The sequence below is a fragment of the Sinocyclocheilus rhinocerous genome, unplaced genomic scaffold, assembly GCF_001515625.1.
Source record: "Sinocyclocheilus rhinocerous isolate Xijiao unplaced genomic scaffold, SAMN03320098_v1.1 scaffold2142, whole genome shotgun sequence".
Lineage (NCBI taxonomy): Eukaryota > Metazoa > Chordata > Actinopteri > Cypriniformes > Cyprinidae > Sinocyclocheilus > Sinocyclocheilus rhinocerous.
Window position 1 is genome coordinate 74,953 of NW_015662585.1, and position 20,183 is coordinate 95,135.

General features: G+C 36.3%; 2 protein-coding genes across 3 annotated transcripts in view; one reads left to right on the forward strand and one right to left on the reverse strand.

The window, feature by feature from the left end:
* The window catches only part of acad11 (acyl-CoA dehydrogenase family, member 11), a 43,611-nt gene extending 24,282 nt beyond the window's left edge, over positions 1-19,329 (forward strand). The window contains exons 10-14 of one of the 2 annotated variants that reach the window (XM_016538231.1): positions 19-96; positions 522-660; positions 1,354-1,461; positions 2,838-2,936; positions 19,255-19,329. In XM_016538231.1, coding sequence (XP_016393717.1) covers positions 19-96; positions 522-660; positions 1,354-1,461; positions 2,838-2,936; positions 19,255-19,271 — 441 coding nt within the window. In that variant the 3' untranslated portion in view covers positions 19,272-19,329. Of the gene's footprint in view, positions 1-18; positions 97-521; positions 661-1,353; positions 1,462-2,837; positions 2,937-3,853; positions 4,011-19,254 lie in introns of those variants that run through there. The other variant, XM_016538230.1, reaches the window with a different exon arrangement.
* On the reverse strand, positions 11,286-17,175 carry LOC107728141 (atypical chemokine receptor 4-like). The gene is made up of 2 exons (XM_016538232.1): positions 17,051-17,175; positions 11,286-12,921 (listed from the first exon to the last, which is right to left on the reverse strand). The coding sequence occupies exon 2, from the start codon at positions 12,916-12,918 to the stop codon at positions 11,758-11,760; it is 1,161 nt and encodes a 386-aa protein (XP_016393718.1). The 5' UTR covers positions 12,919-12,921; positions 17,051-17,175; the 3' UTR covers positions 11,286-11,757.
* Positions 19,330-20,183: the final 854 nt, after the last annotated feature.

Sequence of the window (20,183 nt, forward strand, 5' to 3'; positions counted from 1 at the left end):
ATTTCATTATGTTTTTAGGAAGTAAAAGAGTACTACGCCAAGCACAAAGACACACCTGAGAGATGGCACACACCTGCTGTGATAGAGGAGTTGAAGGTGATGATACATACAATCATGCATTATTTACATATAGTACCATCATATCATGTCATATTAGTAAGATTTAAAATAGTTAAATAAATGAATTACTAGTTTTTCATCAAGGATTCCTTAAGTTGATCAAAAGTGATTTCTATTTTTATTTCAAATAAATGTTGTTTTGAATTTAATATTTATCCTGAAAGAACTCATGGTTTCCACAAAAATATTAAAATAAATTAAACATGAAAAACAGTTATTTTAAATAATGATACAATTTCACATTATTCACATTTTTACTGTGTTTTTAAATAAATTAGTCTTGGTGAACAAAATGTAAGAAAATTATTCAAACTCAAAACTTGAACAGACAATAATGCATCTGATTGAACTGTATTTGGGAGGATGTTCTTTGTATGTATTAATGAAGTCCTTGTGAGCAGGCAAAAGCTCGAGCTGCAGGCCTGTGGAATTTGTTTCTTCCGGCTGAGAGTGGCCTCTCTCAGCTGGATTATGCTCATATCGCAGAGGAGACCGGACACTGCTTCTACTCCCCCGAAGTCTTCAACTGCCAGGCCCCAGGTGGGTGTGTGTTTCTTCATAAGTCAGAAATGTTACTGTTTTTATGGAGCTTTTAGATTATGGCTTTAAGGTACACTCATACTTAGGGTTTTATACTGCAGAATGATAAAACAACATGAATTATACGCAGATTTACAACTATAATTACTGAAAATTCGTTTTTTTTTAGAGAATGTGATTCTGCCATATTTATTGTAAGTTATATGTCATGAGTTTGTGTTATGTAGAAATACTAATGTTTACAACAAAAAATCGTTATCAACACTACATCTGTATATGCAGTAGGATTTGTCAAGTTTTACACGTCAGCATTGTATAGAAAGTATGAATGGTTTAAATAGCACTAATATGTAAAATTCTTCTTCTTCTTATATGTAAAATTTTTCCCTTATGTGACATGGCAGAGTGAAACGGCTTCTCGGAAAAAAAAAAAGTAGGGCAGGACTTGAATTTGTCCATCGGGATTTGATCTTTGAATCGTTTTGATTTGCTGATTGCTGCAATTTCATGTGAGTGACAGGTTGTTGGAGGGAAGGGATTATTGACCCGCCTGACTGCATATAGGACGTTCATTATTATGAGAGTAATTAAAATGATGATGTGCACAAATAAACCATTTATAACAAACGCTGCAACATTCCAGAAAAATATAAGAATTCTCAATTTTGATTTCATTGTGTAACTCTCTAACAGACACAGGCAATATGGAAGTTCTGCACCTGTTTGGCACTGAGGAACAGAAGAGGCTCTGGCTGGAGCCGTTACTAAGAGGAGACATACGATCATGCTTCTGTATGACAGGTAATGTGTAAAATTTATTAATTGACTATTCAGTCTAAAGAAAACCTTGTATAATTAGGCTGGTTTCAGGTTCGTAGATCCGATTGGACATGTTGCTTTGGTGGACATATGTCTTTGGGATGTTTTCATATTCATTAAACAGCTGGACAGAGCGTAACATATTGGAACAGAACATAGTTGTCTAGACACAGTTTTAAAACTTGGACAAACTCAAGCCTCTCTAATGTGACATTAGACATTGTGTTCATTAGTACTCACTTGACTTAAAAGGAGGATTTATAATTAAGTTGATAATGAGATCTGTGTTCAATGAGTAAACAAGGAGAAAAATAGTTGGTCGATTAGATCAACAGTGATTTTGATTCTTTTGCTAATTGAGCAAGCCAAAAGATGACTATAGATTGTGTGAGCACATGTGTAATAGTGATTAAAGAGGCATCAAGTTTCTCAACATATACAGATGGTGCTGTAATGCCCCCAGAGTTTTCAGATGTGTTGATGTATGACAATTTTCCCCATTATTTCTCCCTGTGTGTGTGCATGTGTGTCGTTTTAGCTGTCATACTACAGTCAATAGCTGTAATTCTTATTCATGATTGTGTAACAAATATCACATGTCATATAAAATATCTACACTAGGTTATCATTTCCACCTTGACAGCCAGTCTCTCTGTTTATGTTTTGTCACTCTGTTGTTAACCACCAGATATTATCCTCTAGTGCAGTGGTTCCCAGTCTTTTTGTCTCCAAGGTTCCCTTATTGTCCACAAAAACACTTAAAGCCCCCCCCCCTTCAATTTACAAAGACATGATAAAATGTTTTAGAGCTTGGCTTAACTAGACAAAATACATATTCATTATAAAAATGGCATTGGATTTTAGGATCTTAAAAATTTACATAATTTTTCTAGAAGTCCCTCATATATCCAGGTTTTCCAAGATGGTTGAGGGGGTGAATTAAAATAAATAAAGTTCTTGATTTTTTTTTTTTTTCGTCTACTTTTAAATCTTTTAAATAAATTTTGAGCCCCCCCCCTAGTGGGCCAATAAGCCGACCTTGGCCATTTAGTACACTTAGTAGCAAAGAAGTACTCTTTTGTGAATCTTCAATAACATATTGTCATATAGATATTCAATAAGTAATTTGTGAGTTTCAGTCTTTTTGACCAGTTGATTAAAAAGACTTCCTCATGTTAGCCATTTGTTCATGAACCAGACTACAGTGGTAATGTTTGTTTGTGGATCAATGACAATAGTGTCCACAATAAAGAAAAGGAAAAATAAATATTGTTATTTTTAAAATTCATTGACTGCTTTTTTTCTAAAATGATTTTCATCACTGATCCTAGTACTCTGTCTGTTTTTCTCTATTCTAGAGCCGGATGTTGCTTCAAGTGATGCCACAAACATGGAGTGCACCCTTCACAAAGACAAAGACCATTTTATCATTAATGGCAAAAAGTGGTGGAGCAGCGGTAAGCGTGTGAATGTCACAGTACGAGATTGAAAGTAGGAGTGGAGAGGAAATATTTTGTTTGTTGTCAAGAAAATAAATTGTGATTTTTAGGGTTTTACTCCTGTGGAGACTAAACACATTAAAAGGAAAACTGAACAGCGGGAGTTTAGTTTTCATAGCCTTAGTGTTTTAACCAATATCTTACCACAAAGACATAAAGAAATATATCACTAGAATGATTCATCCCATAAAACGACCCCGTTCGTCCAAATCTTCTCGATGACTGGCATGACATTTAAAAACCATTTAAGATGTTTACACAAACCAGCTATGCAGAATCTGTGAACGATAAACACAGACTTGGGGAACTCAAAGCGATCACAACGGGTGGCAAAGCAGAAACAGACCAATTAGTCGAAGTTCCCGCCTTCAGCTTCACAGACCTAGAACTGAGTTGCGAGGATAAGCTCGCTATCATTTCTTCCTGCCTTTGACAAGATTCTGAAAGCATTTTGAAGTTTTTTCCCATTGCAAATGACGCAGGCTAACATAATTTGGTAAAAGCCTCATTTTCCACTTGAAAACTGAATCATCATGAGTCATCTTTGAGTCATTTTCAAAAATAAGAAGCTGAAATGAACAGTCTACCATAAGAGCTGTAAACTCACCCTCTCTTGCTTTCATTTTCATTTATATTTTTTGGAAAGCTGACCGCAGGCATGCGTAATTGCATTTTGTTGACGTGTGGAACAGCAGTTGCACGATACAAAGATTAAAAACAATCTTTATGTGATGAAAGGCAGTTTTACCATTTATTGCGGTGAGATAACATCAATGATCAGGGTTTAAACCTGCATTTCATCCTGTTTACAATGCTCAAGGTTGTTTTTCAATCTGTATGGGATGTTTAGAGTTGCTTTGGTATTTGTCTCTTAGAAACTGTCCCCTGTAGAACATTCCAGATGGTTCTAGCTGTGGGCCTTTGTGGTTTCGAGGCCTTCTGAATTAAGCATCCTCAAAGCATGACAAAGGACCAAAGGCCTGTTGTTCTCTGCATCATCACACCAAATTAACTCCATAAAGTCTGAACTGGCTTTAAACGGCTTCAGCAAATCTCAAATCTTTACAACATTTTATTATTATGGTAATGAGTGTTTGAAGTTGACATGAACCAAAACTGACCTGCTTAACTTTCTTAATATGCATTTTTTTTTATTGTGAATGATTTTTTGGTGCACATTATTCCACTATGTAATATTTAATTAACAAAATGTTTTGTAAAGTTTTGTTTTGAAACATACGGTATTAAGGTATTAATTTATACTTTTTAAATTAACTAACTTTATTATTATTATTGTTATTATTATTATTATTATTATTATTACTACTACTATGGGGTGAAAAAATAAATGACCAATTATACATTATTTTATTTATGTCTAGAAATGGAAATATATGACATTTTACAATGCAATCAAATCTTGATAGTTAAAATCATTGTTAATTGAGTTAATCTTAGAACTGTAAACTCATTTGTATTTCTATGAAAACTGAACGCGGAAGTAAAATGGCTAGCAAATGTTTGATGTCAACTAAAAAAAAAAAAAAAGTTTAGTTTATGAATGTCTGTGCATCAGCACTACTATTGCATGTAACAGTTTGCCAGTTTGAAGCCCCGGTATCACATGAAACCATATTATTTTGTTACCTCGTACAGTAAATCCTGTTTCACAGAAATATGATTTGCAAACACATATCACATACCAAATGTTTTGGATGGTGAAGTTTACGGGTGGTCGGTTCAAAGTTATAAGAGAAAAATATCTTCAGATATGAATGGTGACAAGTTGTGAGATCTTTTTTGTTTGATCTGACTTGTCACCAAAGTTGTTTTGTGTGTCTCTGAGGAGTTTTAAAATACTGTCATCAGCGTACAGTATGTGATCTTTGGGTCCTTGAGCAGTGGAAATTCCAGTGCTATCTCTTTCCTATTTTAACCCGCACAGATGTACAAATTCATCATCAGTACAAAGGGTAAATTATAAGTGTGACAAATCCAAATCATTTGGTTACAAGATGAGCCTGTCGTGTGTAAGAGCTCCATATCTCCGTTTTTTTTTTTTGAGAGGCACAGATGGTGTTTTTCGCTACTACCATAAACCACCATCAGTTCTGGGGACTGCTAAACATATCTTTATTGTTGAGACATGTGGAATGAATTTCAAACAGTTAATCATAGACAGTGCAATGACAGTCAATGGCCAAACACTTCACATTTCATCTAAGAGCCTTCGGAAAGTACACTTAACTGCAGTCCAACCTTGTTGCATATTTCAGGTTTGTTTTTCCACTAAAATCAAGTGTTGTTTTATTTATAAGACCTTTTGGTTTTCATGTCTTCTGGCTAGAAGGGTAGTTGTTGTTTAAATGAAAGAATGCTTCTAGTTCCTTTGGTTTTCCTCGGCACACTTTGCAGTATGCAGATATAATGAGATGCCCAAACAGAACGCATTTACTTGTAAAAATGTGTGTAGTTTGTTTATGCAGCGTGTTTGTATTCACATGCATTAAGACCAGATTTTGTTGGTGGATTAGCATGTATTCATTATACATACTGTATACTTTGTATACACTCTATTTACAACTGTGTTCTTTATAGATGACTATATAAATGTCTTGGTGTACTCTGAGCTTACTCATATTGGATTCCTGGTGTTAAGCAGATGCCATATCTAAATTGCTTATTGAACTTATATTTTTTAAATATATAATTTTATCAAATTTCCTGAGGTGCACTTATAATGTTAGTAGGATTTTTACATAAAAAAATGTCATAATTTATTAAAGGGGTCATATGATGCGATTTCAATTTTGCCTTTCTGTTTGGAGTGTTACAAGCTCTTGGTGCATAAAGAAGATCTGTAAAGTTGCAAAGACTAAAGTCTCAAATCCAAAGAGATATTCTTTATAAAAGTTAAGAGAATCGTTTGAAACGGTTCGCGTCTCCAGTACGCACTAATCCAAAAATTACTTCAGTTATTAAGGTTTATAAACGTGCCTGACACTTCCTCTGACGCAAAATAAAGCAATATCCCGAGTTATTCAGTTACTCCTAACAGTACATTGACTGAACATTTTATGATTCTAACACTCTGATTTTAGCCCTCTGATTCTGATTTGAATGCCCTATTTAAAAGGTCATGTCTCCTTGAAGACAATATGAAGTCCACTGCTATGACTGGGTAACATGTTTGCAAATGAAATGAGCATTATATGTGGAACTCTTTTGAAAACTGTTACTGCATTTTCACTATAACAGCTGTCGAGATAAACTAAAAATTGTTGATTATAGCATTATATTTAGATCACTCCCATCGCATGAAAAGTTGCATAGATGAGTAGCCATTGACAGCCATTATCGTTATAAAGGATAAATGATTTTGAGACAAAGAGTGGCTAAACTGTACATGGATCATTATATGTCAGAAATTGTGAGACATGCTGAAGTTGCATTTGGTCTCGTGCTGTATCGTGTACCTTGCCAGTTTAATGTGCTTGCTTGGCCCTTTTTTGTGTTAAACAGTAAAGCGTGTTCAAGCACCAGAAAAAAAACTTGAACGGTCTAAAGAAATAGGGTAATTCCGAGTCAAATAAACCAGAGGTCCCCGGGGGGGGGGTCAAAATGACAATTTTCACCTGAGATTCGGAGCCAGATTACAGGAGGGTAAAAATGACTTTAGAAAGATGGCAACATCATTGTTATTTTTACACAGAGATTGGTAGATCTATTAGTAAAATCTGTTGACTTTAGCAATCTTTGAATCATTTTGCCCCCCCCCGCTACAAAATAGTGGATTAAACAGAAAATATACATCCATGACATTTAATATTTTGGCTTTCATCACTATACATGTTTATCTTTCTTCAGAAAAAAAAAAAAATTGACAAAATTAGAAATTTGAGCCGGGGAAGTTTCTGAGATTTGGTTGATTTGACATGGAATGACCCGGTACTCCTTGAGAGAAGCAGTCAATCAGGAAGTTGAAAGCAGTGTGTACTGTAAGTGTATTTATTTCTTGTCTCATTAGTTTTTAGCTCAGTTGTCGTTGCTAGGAAATGGTTGTTTTGTTTACTTGGTCTCATGCTGTATTGCGCACCTTGTCAGTTTTGTGCGCTTGCTTGGCCGTTTGTTGTGTTAAACAGTAAAGCGTATTGAATTCAGTTACAGTTTGTCAGACGATTATAAAAAGGTTAGTATACCGTGGCAGCTGTACTGTTGCTTACAGTAAATGTTGTGGCATTGCTGTCAGATCCATATCTTACAGTAAAAGTCAAGCAAAGCTTAAACTGAATTGTGACTGATTTACCAAAGAATCTGCAGTGAAATGTACCAAACAAACAAATGATGCTTTACCGAGACATTCACATTGAAAATAAATAATCAGTTTCAGTGCTCGTATTGAATCAAATCTTATGGGGGGTCCCCACCAATATATATATATATATAAAATAAATAAGTAAGTAAGTAAATATATATATTTACTTATTTACTTACTTAATTACTTACTTATTTATTTTTGGGTGGTGGTTGTATATTTGACTGTGATAAAAGCCACAGACCCCCGAATAGGGCAACATAGAAGTTACATTAGAGCTAAATAATTACAGTATTGTCTTTTAGCAATGCTTTGCAGCTTGAAGCTGCTTTACAAATCGCTATAGAAATAAAGGTTACTTGACTTGACTTAATGTAAGGCACTTGAAGACTTCTAAAAAGTATTTTCCTTAAAAACAGATTGAAATGTCTCAATAAAAAAAAATAAAAAATCAGATGGCTTCCAAACTTACTGGAGGGTCTCACTGTCAGATTCAGGAGTGGAACAGGAATAATTATTTCATAATGTCTTAAGAAAGCAGTGATAAAGGAGCAGTCAGTTAATTTCAAAAATCTTGTTTAATTTGTTTAATCTTGTTTAATTTATTTCATTATTTTTCCCCTATTTACAAGTGAAAATGTCGCAATTCCAGCTTTACCGTTTGCTCCAAGTAGCCGACTCCAAGTAGAGGTTTATTAGTCTCCATTTTTCCGCTAAAGTTAGCTTTATAAAGTCTCAAATCCAAAGAGATATTCTTTATAAAAGTTAAGAGTCAACCACACCATGCCTCGTTTGTAATGGTTTGCAGAAAGGCGGGGCATAGAGGAGAAGCAATAATGTACATTATATGGAAAATAAAGTGTTTTATGAACCTTAAACCGCATAAACACATTGCATTACACCAAATACACAACATAATGTTCTTTTTAGCAACATCATATGACCGTCTTGTCCCGATGGCCATCTAGGTGACGTGGTCTTCGCTGGGGATCTGTCTCTGGGGCACATCTAGTTGACATCATCTCCACTGACATTCAGGGCTTTAGGGGTTGTCTCTTAAGTGCTGCTACACCATCTGGACTGGTTCCTGGTTCCGGTTGACCTAATTAATGCATCTTAAAGGGATAGTTCACCCAAAAATGAAAATTCTGTCATTAATTACTGACCCTCATGTCGTTCCAAACCCGTAAGACCTTCGTTCATCTTCGGAACACAAATTAAGATATTTTTGATGAAATGTGAGAGCTCTCAGACCCTGCATAGACAGCAACACAACTGTAATGTTCCCAGGTCCAGAAATGGAGTAAGGACATCGGTAAAACAGTCCATGTGACATCAGTGGCTCAACTTCAGTTTTGCGAAGCTGCGAGAATACTTTTTGAGCGCAAAGAAAACAAAAATAACAATTTATTCAACAATTCTTCTCCCCCGAGTTACGTCTTCCGCCATTTTAGAGTATCACAACACATATGCACGCTTTCCCCTAAGCATAAACAACGCTGATTACGCAGATTACGTTCATGCACACGTTTTCTCCTCCGAACGTAAACAACACAGATTCCGTCGATTACGCTCTTGGGTACTCTCCAAAATGGAGGAAGAGGTAACTCATTTGGGGTGAACTAACCCTTTAACAATCCTTTAATGGATTTCAATAATATAAATGTGTTAGTGTGTTATGTGTAAGCCAGGTTAAAGAGATGGGTCTTTAATCTAGATTTAAACTGACAGACTGTGTCTGCCTCCCGAACAAAGTTAGGTAGATTGTTCTAGAGTTTGGCCACTAAATCGTAAAAGGATCTGCCACCCGCAGTTGATTTTGCTGTTAGGTATTATCAAATGGCCAGAGTTTTGAGAATGCAGCGGGCATGAAGGACTGTAATGCAATAAGAGCTCACTCAAGTACTCAGGAGCTAAACCATGCAGAGCTTTATAAGTAATTAGCAAGATTTTGAAATCTATACAATGTTTAATATGGAGCCAGTGCAGTGTTGACGGAACCGGGCTAATATGGTCATACTTCCTGGTTCTAGTAAGAACTCTAGCTGCTGCATTTTGGACCAGCTGGAGTTTGTTTATTAAGCATGCAGAACAACCACCCAATAAAGCATTACAATAATCTATCCTTGAGGTCATGAACGCATGATAATGTGGTTTTACAAATGCTAGAAATGTGGCTTTTGAAGGGAAGATCGCTATCAAATAGCACACCTACGTTCCTACGTAACTGATGATAAAAACTGACAGAGCAACCATCGTGTGTTAAACAGTGTTCTAGGTCATTACATGCGGAGGTTTTAGGCCCTATTATTAACACCTCTGTTTTTTTTTTTTCAGAATTTAGCAGTAAGAAATTACTAGTCATCCAGTTTTTTTTATATCAACTATGCATTCCGTTAGTTTTGCAGAGCGGATTATCATCAGCAAGTCTCTTTTAAAGAGATAGAACTTAAAGGCTGAACTGTAATTTCAGAGCACCAGACATTAATAATTCATAATTGTTGGTAATAATTCAGAAATAAATGTAACAACATATGGCTGTCTAAAATCCTGCTAATTAAGCCAATAATGTATCTCTCTCTGTGCTTTTATTTATTTTCATTTTTTCCCCATTTATTTTATTATATTTAAAGAAAAAATATGGTTGACCACTTTTGTTCATGAACCTCTTTTTCCAATCTGCTTTCCAAATATCATCTGTGCTGTCATAATAACCTTCCCATTAATTCACAAACTCTCCTTCAAAACCACACACTTATAACCAGAATCAGATGCTGTGGCTTCTATCCTGTGTGTAAAGCATAATCTTCTGTACATGTGACTTGTGTGTGTTTGTATACTTTGTTTTCCTGCAGACTTTTCTGTGCAAGCACATATGGGATTCCAAACCAGAAATAACACCAACACTCAATACAAGGCCAAGTGTATAAAGTATGCTTTAATCTAAAAATATATTTACATTGTTGATATATAATATACAAAATGTAACGTCTGGTATGCAGGGTATCTTTTCTACACAAGATCCCTGAGTTCACTATACACTTTCTATAAGTGGTCAGTATAATAACTGATAAATATGCCCACATAGAATCTATTTTTCCTGGTTAATGCACTGATTTTGGGGATTCTGTGGACTATTATTAGCTAAAACTGAGTAATGACACTATTGTTTGTTAGCAGAGAGCATTAGCAATCAAAACACTTAATAAACAAACACACAAGTGTTGTTAACGATATATTCTGTGAAGTTTTCCATGGAATTCTGCGGGCTCAGATTCCATGCAAGTCTTCTGATAAACAGCATACTTTGATCTTTAAACATATAACAAAAGATGTTTACGTGGAATGTTTCTGGTTAATGCATTAATCTTAAGGCCAAAGTATACTTAGATTTTTACATGTGTGCTAGAGTATGCGTACAGTGTGTGTGGTGTAAATTGCATCAGCAGCATAGTACATGCATACTGTATGTTCAGCCAGATTTTTCTAACCACACATACTCTGAATACTTAGCTCATACATGCACCTTAATGTTTTTTTCATAGTTGGCAACACTGGCCCAGCCTTTTGTTTTACAGTTGAAAAATAATGGCGACGGCAGTAACAATAATAATATATGCCATTATTGATGAGAACTTTTGAGAGTAGGGATGGGCATTTCAAGCAAAAATAATATTCGAAGATCGCTGTGAATTATTAAATTATTATTCGGAAATCGCACCCCTTTCCCGCATGCACACACGCACGTATAGGCTACACAGCCATAAACAGAGAGAGAGGGAGAGAGACCATTCATGCTTTCAATCTGTATAATAAACAGTTTAATTCATTAGAAGATAGGCTATCTTAACTCAAGCCATATAATGATGGTAGCATGCTGAAAAATGTAATATAATAAACATAACTGAATGACGGCACTTATTAACATAACAGTCCGTCGATTAGCATAAATCAACTGCTCATAAGGCTAGGTCATTTCCATTAAAAAATGGAGCCCCTAAAGGGAATAAATACGAGATGGGAGGAAAAAATATATTTCAATACTTTCTCTCGCAAACATGGGGACTTTTTTAAACCATAATCGCACAACCTATTTGATATTTTATAATTAAATTAACTAATCGAATATTTGAAAATTGTGACCCATCCCTATTTGAGAGGGGTTAAAAGAAACCTGCAACTCTAGTTTAAATGACTGGAAATAGTGCGGACACTGAACACAAATTAAACTTTCTAGTGAATTTGTGTTTAGTGCCTGTGTTCATGTAAGTTAACAAAAAAAAAAGAAGAAACGTGTTCAACTTTATACGCATACGCTAGCGATCACATCAAAACTGAATTATACTTCAAACTTAATTAACTTTGTACACGACTGTTATTGTCAAAGTTACTTAAAAACTTTAATTTTTAAAATAATGTACTGGAATATAGTTGGCAGTCCTCATTGTTGAAGTTATTGCGGTGTCATATGGTGAACGTACTCGTGTCTTCATTGTCCGACGAAGAGTGAGTGTGAGTTTGTGTGCCTGACTTAAGGGAGATCTCGACAGTGGGCTGTTCATTGCCATGGCGGTACCCTCTTCCTGTCTGCCCGCAGCGCTTGACAAGCTTCAGAACGTGCATTTTGAAGGATGAGCCAATAAAGACATAGAGCACAGGATTCAGGCAGCAATGCGTGAGGGCCAGACTTTCAGTGATTTGATTGGCCCGGTCCAGGTTTTTGCTCACCTCACATTCTGTCACTAAAATGTAGATCACATCCAGGGCTCTGACTAATTTTACCACATTATAGGGGAGCTGGGTCAACAGAAACACACCTACTACTGCTATCAAAACCCGAAATGCCCGCCATCTCCTTCCACCACGTACGCCCGCTGTTGCGGCTTGACCCAACACAATTCCAACCCTGCAATAACAGAACATCATCACCAGGAAAGGCAGAAGAAAGCTCAGAGACACTTCCAGAATTTCCAGAGTTGCTTTAGCTGCCCGCGCCATACTGTGTGGGTAAACTGCCCGGCAGGCATTACGCCCACTCGAGTGCTGCTTCTTCACTGTGTAGAACACCATATCTGGCAATCCGAGGACAATGGCAAGTCCCCAAACCATGAGGCACATGATTATCCTCTGCCTGCGGGCGTTGCTCCTGGCTGGGGCGTTGGCGGTGGTGGAGCCTCTGGCTAGCGCACGATAGCGGTCTATGCTAATGCAGGCCAGCAGCAGCATGCTACAGCTGAAGTTAGTGGTGTAGAGAGCTGAAGTGATCTTGCAGGCAGCTGTGCCAATCTCCCAGCCATTCACTGCATCCGCAGCCCAGAAGGGCAGTGTGAGGAGCAGGAGGAGGTCTGCGAACGCCAGGTTAAGGATGAAAACGTCCGTCAGCGTCCGTAAGCGTTTGTGGGAAAGGTAAACTAAGATGACCAGCGAGTTTCCTGCCAGGCCCAGGATCAATGCTAGGGTGTAGACGACTGGCAAAAAGACCCCAGCGAAAGACCGGACCTCTTGTTTGTCGCAGACTGTGTGGAAGTCTGCAAAATCCTTGTCATCATAGTCACTGTGGTTGGAACTATTGTCATGGTCATGATAATGATAGTCATGTTCGTAATCCAAAAGGACACTCATCATGATCTAAAGAGAGAAAGAAATGTAAACATTAATGATGCTAGATTTCAGTGGGGGGTTTTTTTACGCTCAGAAAAAAAAGCAAAAATTGTACACTGAAAAAAATTAACTCCGATATTGCTAGTAAATTTTTACAAATAATTGCAAAAAAAATACATTGAATTAAACATGACATTTTGAAGTAAAAAGACTGAAATAGTATTCTCTTGTAAAATGTAAAAACATATTTTTCATGTATTTTTCACCAGCTAAAATTATTCAGTTTAACCTTAATAAATTGTGGAATTCTTTATCTTTGGTTTGATGGTAGAAATGTATGTTAATTATTCAGGACATTATTCGGATCAGCCACAATATTGCTGGTCATTCCAAATCTATTTCTATTTAGTGGTAAAACCGCTGATCTACTCTAAGGTAATATGCATCTTGAGATTAGGTAAAGTTGTCCCTTTAAAGTTATTGCTGCATCCCCTTGTACCTCCTAAAGGTACAGTTTTTGCAATTTTTTTCTTGTGTAAAATGTAAAAAAAAAAAAGAAAAAAGATCATTAACTAACTTTGCTTTGCAATTGGACATGTGCTGCCTTCAAGCCATGTCAGAATAATTTGATTTTACGAGATTATGAACGGCACTACGATGTTGAGCAATTTTCTCCTAGCCCCCTACTTTCTGAGATAGTGTCATTTTGGTTTGGCAGAAGCAACTGTATGGTAACAAAGTTGTGAAAATTGGCACACAAATAGAGGGCAGTCTGAACATTAACCACATCAATTTTGGAGTCTCTAACTCAATCACCGTAGTGCCGCCAACTATCCAAATTTGCACTCGTGTATGTTAATAACTTTTGTTTGAAACGTAAGGGCTAGAAATCAGTGTTTCCTTGGTTCCTTGGTATTTGTTTAAGAAAGTTTTAATTATGAATTTTGATGGTTTAGTTTAGTTTGTATGCAGTTGATGATGACTAGCTATAGCTGCTTATTTAGCTGGTCTACTGACTTGTGTGACAAAAAATGTCTTCTAAAGAATCTGTTACACACCGAATGTGCCTTTCATTTTGTTGTGTTAGAGCTAAAAAGCGTCTTCTGTGTAAGTAAAAAAATTGCTCACATCCATTTGTTTCCAACAAGAATGGCTTTAAACATCCTTTACAGTTACAAAAACTCTGAAATAGAAGTAGGATCTTTCCTACTTCTTTATGTTTGTTTTAGACTCTGAGAGGGCAAAATGGTTTTTACATTTTACATTTGTGTGTTTAGCAGATGTTATCCAAAGCAACTTGAAGGAACAAAAGCAATTCGTCAAAACATTTTTTTTTTTTTTACCAATTGTAGAAAATATATAAATATATTGAAGCAAAATAATATTTTATTATAAAAATGTACAATCTAATACAATATATTTGATCTGCATTCAGTTTAGGTTATTTTTATTGTAGAAAAAAAATGTCACTTGTGTTTTTCTGCATTACAAACTTGTTTTCATGGGAATGGGCATTTATTTAGCAAATTAGCAAATATCATGAATTATGGGACTTGTAGGTTATCTTAATAAGATTCAGCACCTTAAAATTCACATCTGTCTATAATAATGTCTGCATAATGTTGTTAGACTCTGCACAGCCAAACAACTACAAAATGATTTCATTTTAGATGTCTGTGCATGCTTTATCTTTTTAATTTACTCTTTCATTCGATTGCTGATTCAATGCGACATCTGTGCTTTGTTCTGACTAACTTTATCTTGAATGTTACTTAGTAATTTCTTCCATATCGTCATTCTCACTTAGTGGTCCGGAGGTTCTTGTTTGAGATCATACACAACTCAACACAGAAACTGAAAACTCTGTGCACGCATGTGCAGCTTGGCTGACCGAATCATTCAAGCAGCTTGCAGTGTTGTTGTCTATTTCACCATATACAGTAGCTTATGAAATCATTTAAAGTAAATAAAAGTGTATGGGCAGCTTTGTGGCACTTGAGCTTTGGACGTATTGTAAACTTAGTAGCTTTGCTATAGTTTGTCTGAATTGAAGGGGAGTTTATTTAACCCTGAACTGTTTTAGGTGAAGGTCTAGAAATGCTCACTTCTGGTCTTTCTCATTGTTTGCATTTCTAAACCACACATCTTTGACTTTTGCCAGCTGCTCATGTGGAGTTCCACATAACACTGAGTGTACCTGCCAATCTGTTAAACACATGCTTGTTTAATAGGGGCACTGAGTGGAGCTGATTTTGTCTTTCTGGGTGAAAAGCAAACCAGCTGTTAAAAGATCTATAGCTGAAGCAGATTGCCTGCTTTTTGTACTTGTTTATTGTCTATTCATATTTACCATGTCAATTAATTTTTCTATGCTACTTAAAAAGAATCAGAAAGTTGGAATTACATTCCAAATGTTTAAAACATCAGTCAAAAACTATTCAAAAACGTCCTAGTGATTAATTATGAACTGCACGTTTCTTCCAGAAAAGCCGCTGTTTAGGATGGAACTTTTTCCTCTTGTGGAAAGCTTTTGGCTCCTGTTTTTGAAATTCTGATGAATAACAACATATTCATCCACATCAACATTTTTTTTTTTGGGGCTGTACAAAATTTCCGAACATTAATCTTCTTTTGTTTTGCTGACATTTAAAATGTTACTGCACATTTAAACTTCATAATATTCCAATAGACTGATACACTACTAAAGCATTTTTATGACAAAATGCATATACTTTATTTGGATTGTATTTGAATTTTGCATTGTTGCAGTTGCTAAATAAATATTTAATGCAAACATCAGCAGACAATATATGAATTTAAATGGATAATTCACCCAAAACTGAAAATTCTGTCTTCATTTACTTACCCTCAAGTTGTTCCAAACCTGTATGAATTTCTTTCTTCTGCTGAACACAAAAGAAGATATTTGAAGAAAGTTGGTATCCACACCATTGCTGGTCCCCATTGACTTTATTTCACGAAGTTCGTGGGTTCGAGTCTCAGGTCAGCCAGGGATTGTAGATTGTAGAGTGAATAACCAGTGCTCTCTCCACCTTCAATACCACGACTGAGGTGAGACCCTTGAGCAAGGCACCGAACCCCCAACTGCTCCCCGGGCTCCGCAGCATTGGCTGCCCACTGCTCCGGGTTTGTGTTCACGGTGTGTGTGCATGTTTGTTCACTTCTCATTGCTGTGTGTGTTGCACTTGGATGGGTTAAATGCAGAGCACAAATTCCAAGTATGGGACACCATACTTGGCCACACGTCATTTTAAATTTTTTTTATTCTTCAAAATAGCTTTTTTTTTTGCATAAGAAAGAAATTCATACAGGTTTGGAAGAAACTGAGGGTGAGTAAATCATGACAGAATTTACATTTTTGGGTGAACCACAAGCATCCAAGTGTAGTTCATTACATTAAAAACAAACATGTTCTGTTAACATTTGACAGTGTCAAATTGTTTTATTCTATTCTATATACGTTTGTATACAGTTTGTTTCAAAAGTTACAGTTTAACTGTTAATTCAGAAAGTATGTCTGAGGCTTTAGGCTTAATAAGCATGTAAAAAGGTGATCTATTGTTCTTATTCTTGAATCCATGACAGAATTTGTATTGTCGTATTGTATTTCTTTAGTCTGTTATGGAGCTCAGGGTATGTTACACCCTTTTATCCTGTCACTTTAACACTGCACAGGTAAACCCTTATTCCATTCTGCTTTCTCACTAGCATACAGAAACAAGTTTTTTTTTGGCAAACACATTTTTTCATAGTCATATTTAAAATGTGTTCCTGAAATGTGTTTATTTTGAACTTTACCTTCCCTGTCATAAACCCATTTTGAAGATCGGTAAGCAGGACTTTGCCTTGACTAAATAGAAGACAGTGAAGGAAACTAACTGCAAAAGTCTAAAAAAAATCTAAATACTGACTAAAAAGCATAATAAATGTCCATTACCATAATTCAGCGTATGTTGTAACTTTGTTGGGAAATTGTTTGCTGTATTCTTAATCCAGTGTTTACTTTCAATTATGATTCTGTACAGTTATGCCTGTCCCCTGTGTCGTTGTGACACAAAGTGATCAAAACCCTTGACTTTGAGTTACCCGCAGTTTTGATGTGAATGTGAAATGCAAATGCAGCAGTGTGTCTTACCTCTGTAGCGTCTGAGTCACACTCTGTCCTGGAAAGAGCTGCCTTCAACCTAGAGAAGTGAAACACTCTGTTGATAATTGCAGATGGGGCAAGAGGACGGCCATGGGTGTGTGTTTGCGTGTGCGTCAGAGGAAACTATTTGTAGAGGAGAGAGAGAAAGGAGGCGAAAAGAGTGCAAGAAAATAAAGATTAACCTCCTCTTGCAGGTTACAGAGACCCTCTCTCTGTTTTCCTGATAATCTTCAAGCGGAAGAATTTCGGTATATTCATAACAGAACAGAACAGAACAAAACACAACATAACATAACATAACATAAAGACTCACCAACTATCCAAATTTGCACTCATGTGTATGTTAATAACTTTTGTTTGAACTGTAAGGGCTAGAAACCAGTGTTTCCTTGGTTCAAGGACAATTCGATTGCACCCTATGTGGTGTTTTGTGATCATGAAAATTATCTCTCATTTTAAATGACCATGCTGACCAAAAAAAAAAAAAATCTGAGTTTAGCTTATTAGAACTCGAGTTGATTAGTCAAACCATTCTCGAATAATGCATGAACAAATTCTAAGATCATGCCGAGAATGTGATCCTAATTATGTCATAATTGTCCATACTGCCATTTTGATTTCACTGTGCAAACCTACTTTTCCTAACTCCTCCTAGACCACTGGCCTGTTCATCACCAAATTCAACTCAGATCATCTTCAGACCAAGGCACAACTTTTTCTTATTGAGTGAAAAAACATTATATTGTTCATTCATGTAATCACCAACAACCTATCTCTTCAACACAGTGGTTAATGTGAAATGTGAATATTTGAGTGTCACACCCAGTGCATAGGTTTATATTGTTAACCTTATGCACCCATAATAAAAGGTGCTTCTGATGTTACCAGGTCATTCATAGAAGCATTTGTTGTTCATGCATACCAGAATGCATACAGTTTTGGAAAGGAAAAAATCTAAATCATTGTGCTGCTCTAATCTGGATAAGGCCTTAAGACTGGAGGAATAGATTAGAGGTGTTTTTCCCAACTGGCATATTTCCCAAACTAATTACAGGCGTTGATGCAGGAAATCACTGTGCATAATTAACTTTACAGTCTTTTAACTGCTCTTTCCTAAGTGCAGTCATTTGGTTTGTGTAGAAAAATAGCTGCTGTGATTATTTTTCTAAAGAATGTCATGTTCATTGAGGATATTAGCTGTGAAGGGTGAAATAAACTGTTGGATGGAGGGTCTCGTCTGATTGGTGTAATTCCTTGCAGTAGCTCATCTGAACTAATCCTGTTATTTGAGAGTGCTAGCATTCCGGAGGCCCTGCGTGATTTGTTTGTTTGATAGAGTTTGGCCGTTATGGAATGCATAGTGCAGCATACGGTCGCGTGTTTGGCGGCTTGTACGGGGACAACCTGCAGACATGAAAGGACAAGTCTGTTATATCACACCCTGAGAAACAACCTGTGTTTTCATCAGAAGAATTACTAATGTAAGGGCCGTTGCCAGCACATATACATACACACCCACACACAAACATGCATGCAGGCTAGTGACTAACTGTTCCTTAGGAAAAACACTAGTCTTTCCAGAAATTGTGAAGTGTTGAGTGTTTGTTTCAAGGGTGTGTGTGTCTATCTGGATCTAAGGTGTGTCTCTGTTATGTGTGGAATTGTGGATTCAACGTCTTGTCCAAGTGCTCTCATAACGCATATGAGTCACAGTGTCAGCAAATGCTGCCTTGTGGGAGATTGTGGGTACTTGTGTTTTAATTTCTCATGGTTACATAATAACCTGGTGTTAAATTGTTTGTTTGTGAATTTATTTCATTTTTATCTATCTATTTTTTATTTTTTATTTTATGTAGACTATTGTAACTTAAAATTGTTTTAACATGAACTGTGTGGGACTGTTTATTTATTTGGGTTGGTTTACTGTAAGTGTAATTACAATAGCTTTATATAAAAACAATAGTGGTTTACGTAATCCCCACTTATAATGGTGCATATGTTCATAGGTAGATTCTCCTTATTCTTGTCATGTTTTATAACAAGATGTGCACAGCAGTGGTAAACCACTGTCTGTTTATGTTTTTGCATAATGTTGCATCTTTACCTCTGTGTTATTTAAAGCTGATGTCCCACTATAGCTCATCTAAAACAACAGTTAGTGAATCTCAATTGATCTGTCTCATGTGTTACAGTTGGAAACTACAGCTGAACTGCTGCAGGAAAGCAAAATCTCACACTCATGGGGCAGTGACAGAAACTGGATACAATTTGGGGGGAAAAATCACTAAAGAGGCATGAAAAGTTGCTTTTTTGGTATTGGTTGGTCTTGGTATGTATGTCATTAAGATTGATTCAGTGTTGGTTCAGTCTTAGATTATGTATTGCATTTTTAGGATTTACAAAACAAGATTTTTGTTTTTAAGGATGTTTATATATTTGTACATAAAAACAAGACAAAAATATTATTTTTCCTTCTTTCTTTCTTTCTTTCTTTCTTTCTTTCTTTCTTTCTCCTATCACAGGCTCCTATCACATCCAGCACTTATACATTCACACTAAACTGAGCCTTTACTCTTTTTATCTGGGCAGTATCATATTCTTATGTCCTTTGCAGAATAATGGACAATAAACAAGAAAAGAATGATTGTGGGACACACCCATCTGTCCCTTGAATCACAGATTGGCCCCAGGCCTGTGTATGCTTCACTTTGCTGTACATTATTACAGCTATGAGTCATTATGTACATTATGGCAGTCTGTGAATAATTTTCATTAAAAGGGCTTTGAGCATTGCATGTGTTTGTGTGTGTGTGTGTGTGTGTGTGTGTGTACGTGCATGCACATGCTAGCAACTGCAGTGCATGTACAATAAAAACGTACTCGGTTACTAACGTAACCTCGGTTCCCTGAGATACGGGAACAAGTACTGCGTCTTGCTTAAGACGCATATGGGAAAAAAAAGCCTTTTTTCTCCTGAACTGAAGCCTTTTCATTCACGCAGTGAAACTGCACGGCCATTGGTTCGTGCAGTGCTTAAAAAACGAACCAATGGCTCGGCAGCGGAGCTGGTTTACTTCGACTGAAGCGACGACTGAGTCGTGCAGCTATCAACGGTCGCCGT

Bases quoted from the DNA above. Each gene is read 5' to 3' on its own strand.
- LOC107728141 (XM_016538232.1), bottom strand. From the start codon at position 12,918: ATGATGAGTGTCCTTTTGGATTACGAACATGACTATCATTATCATGAC.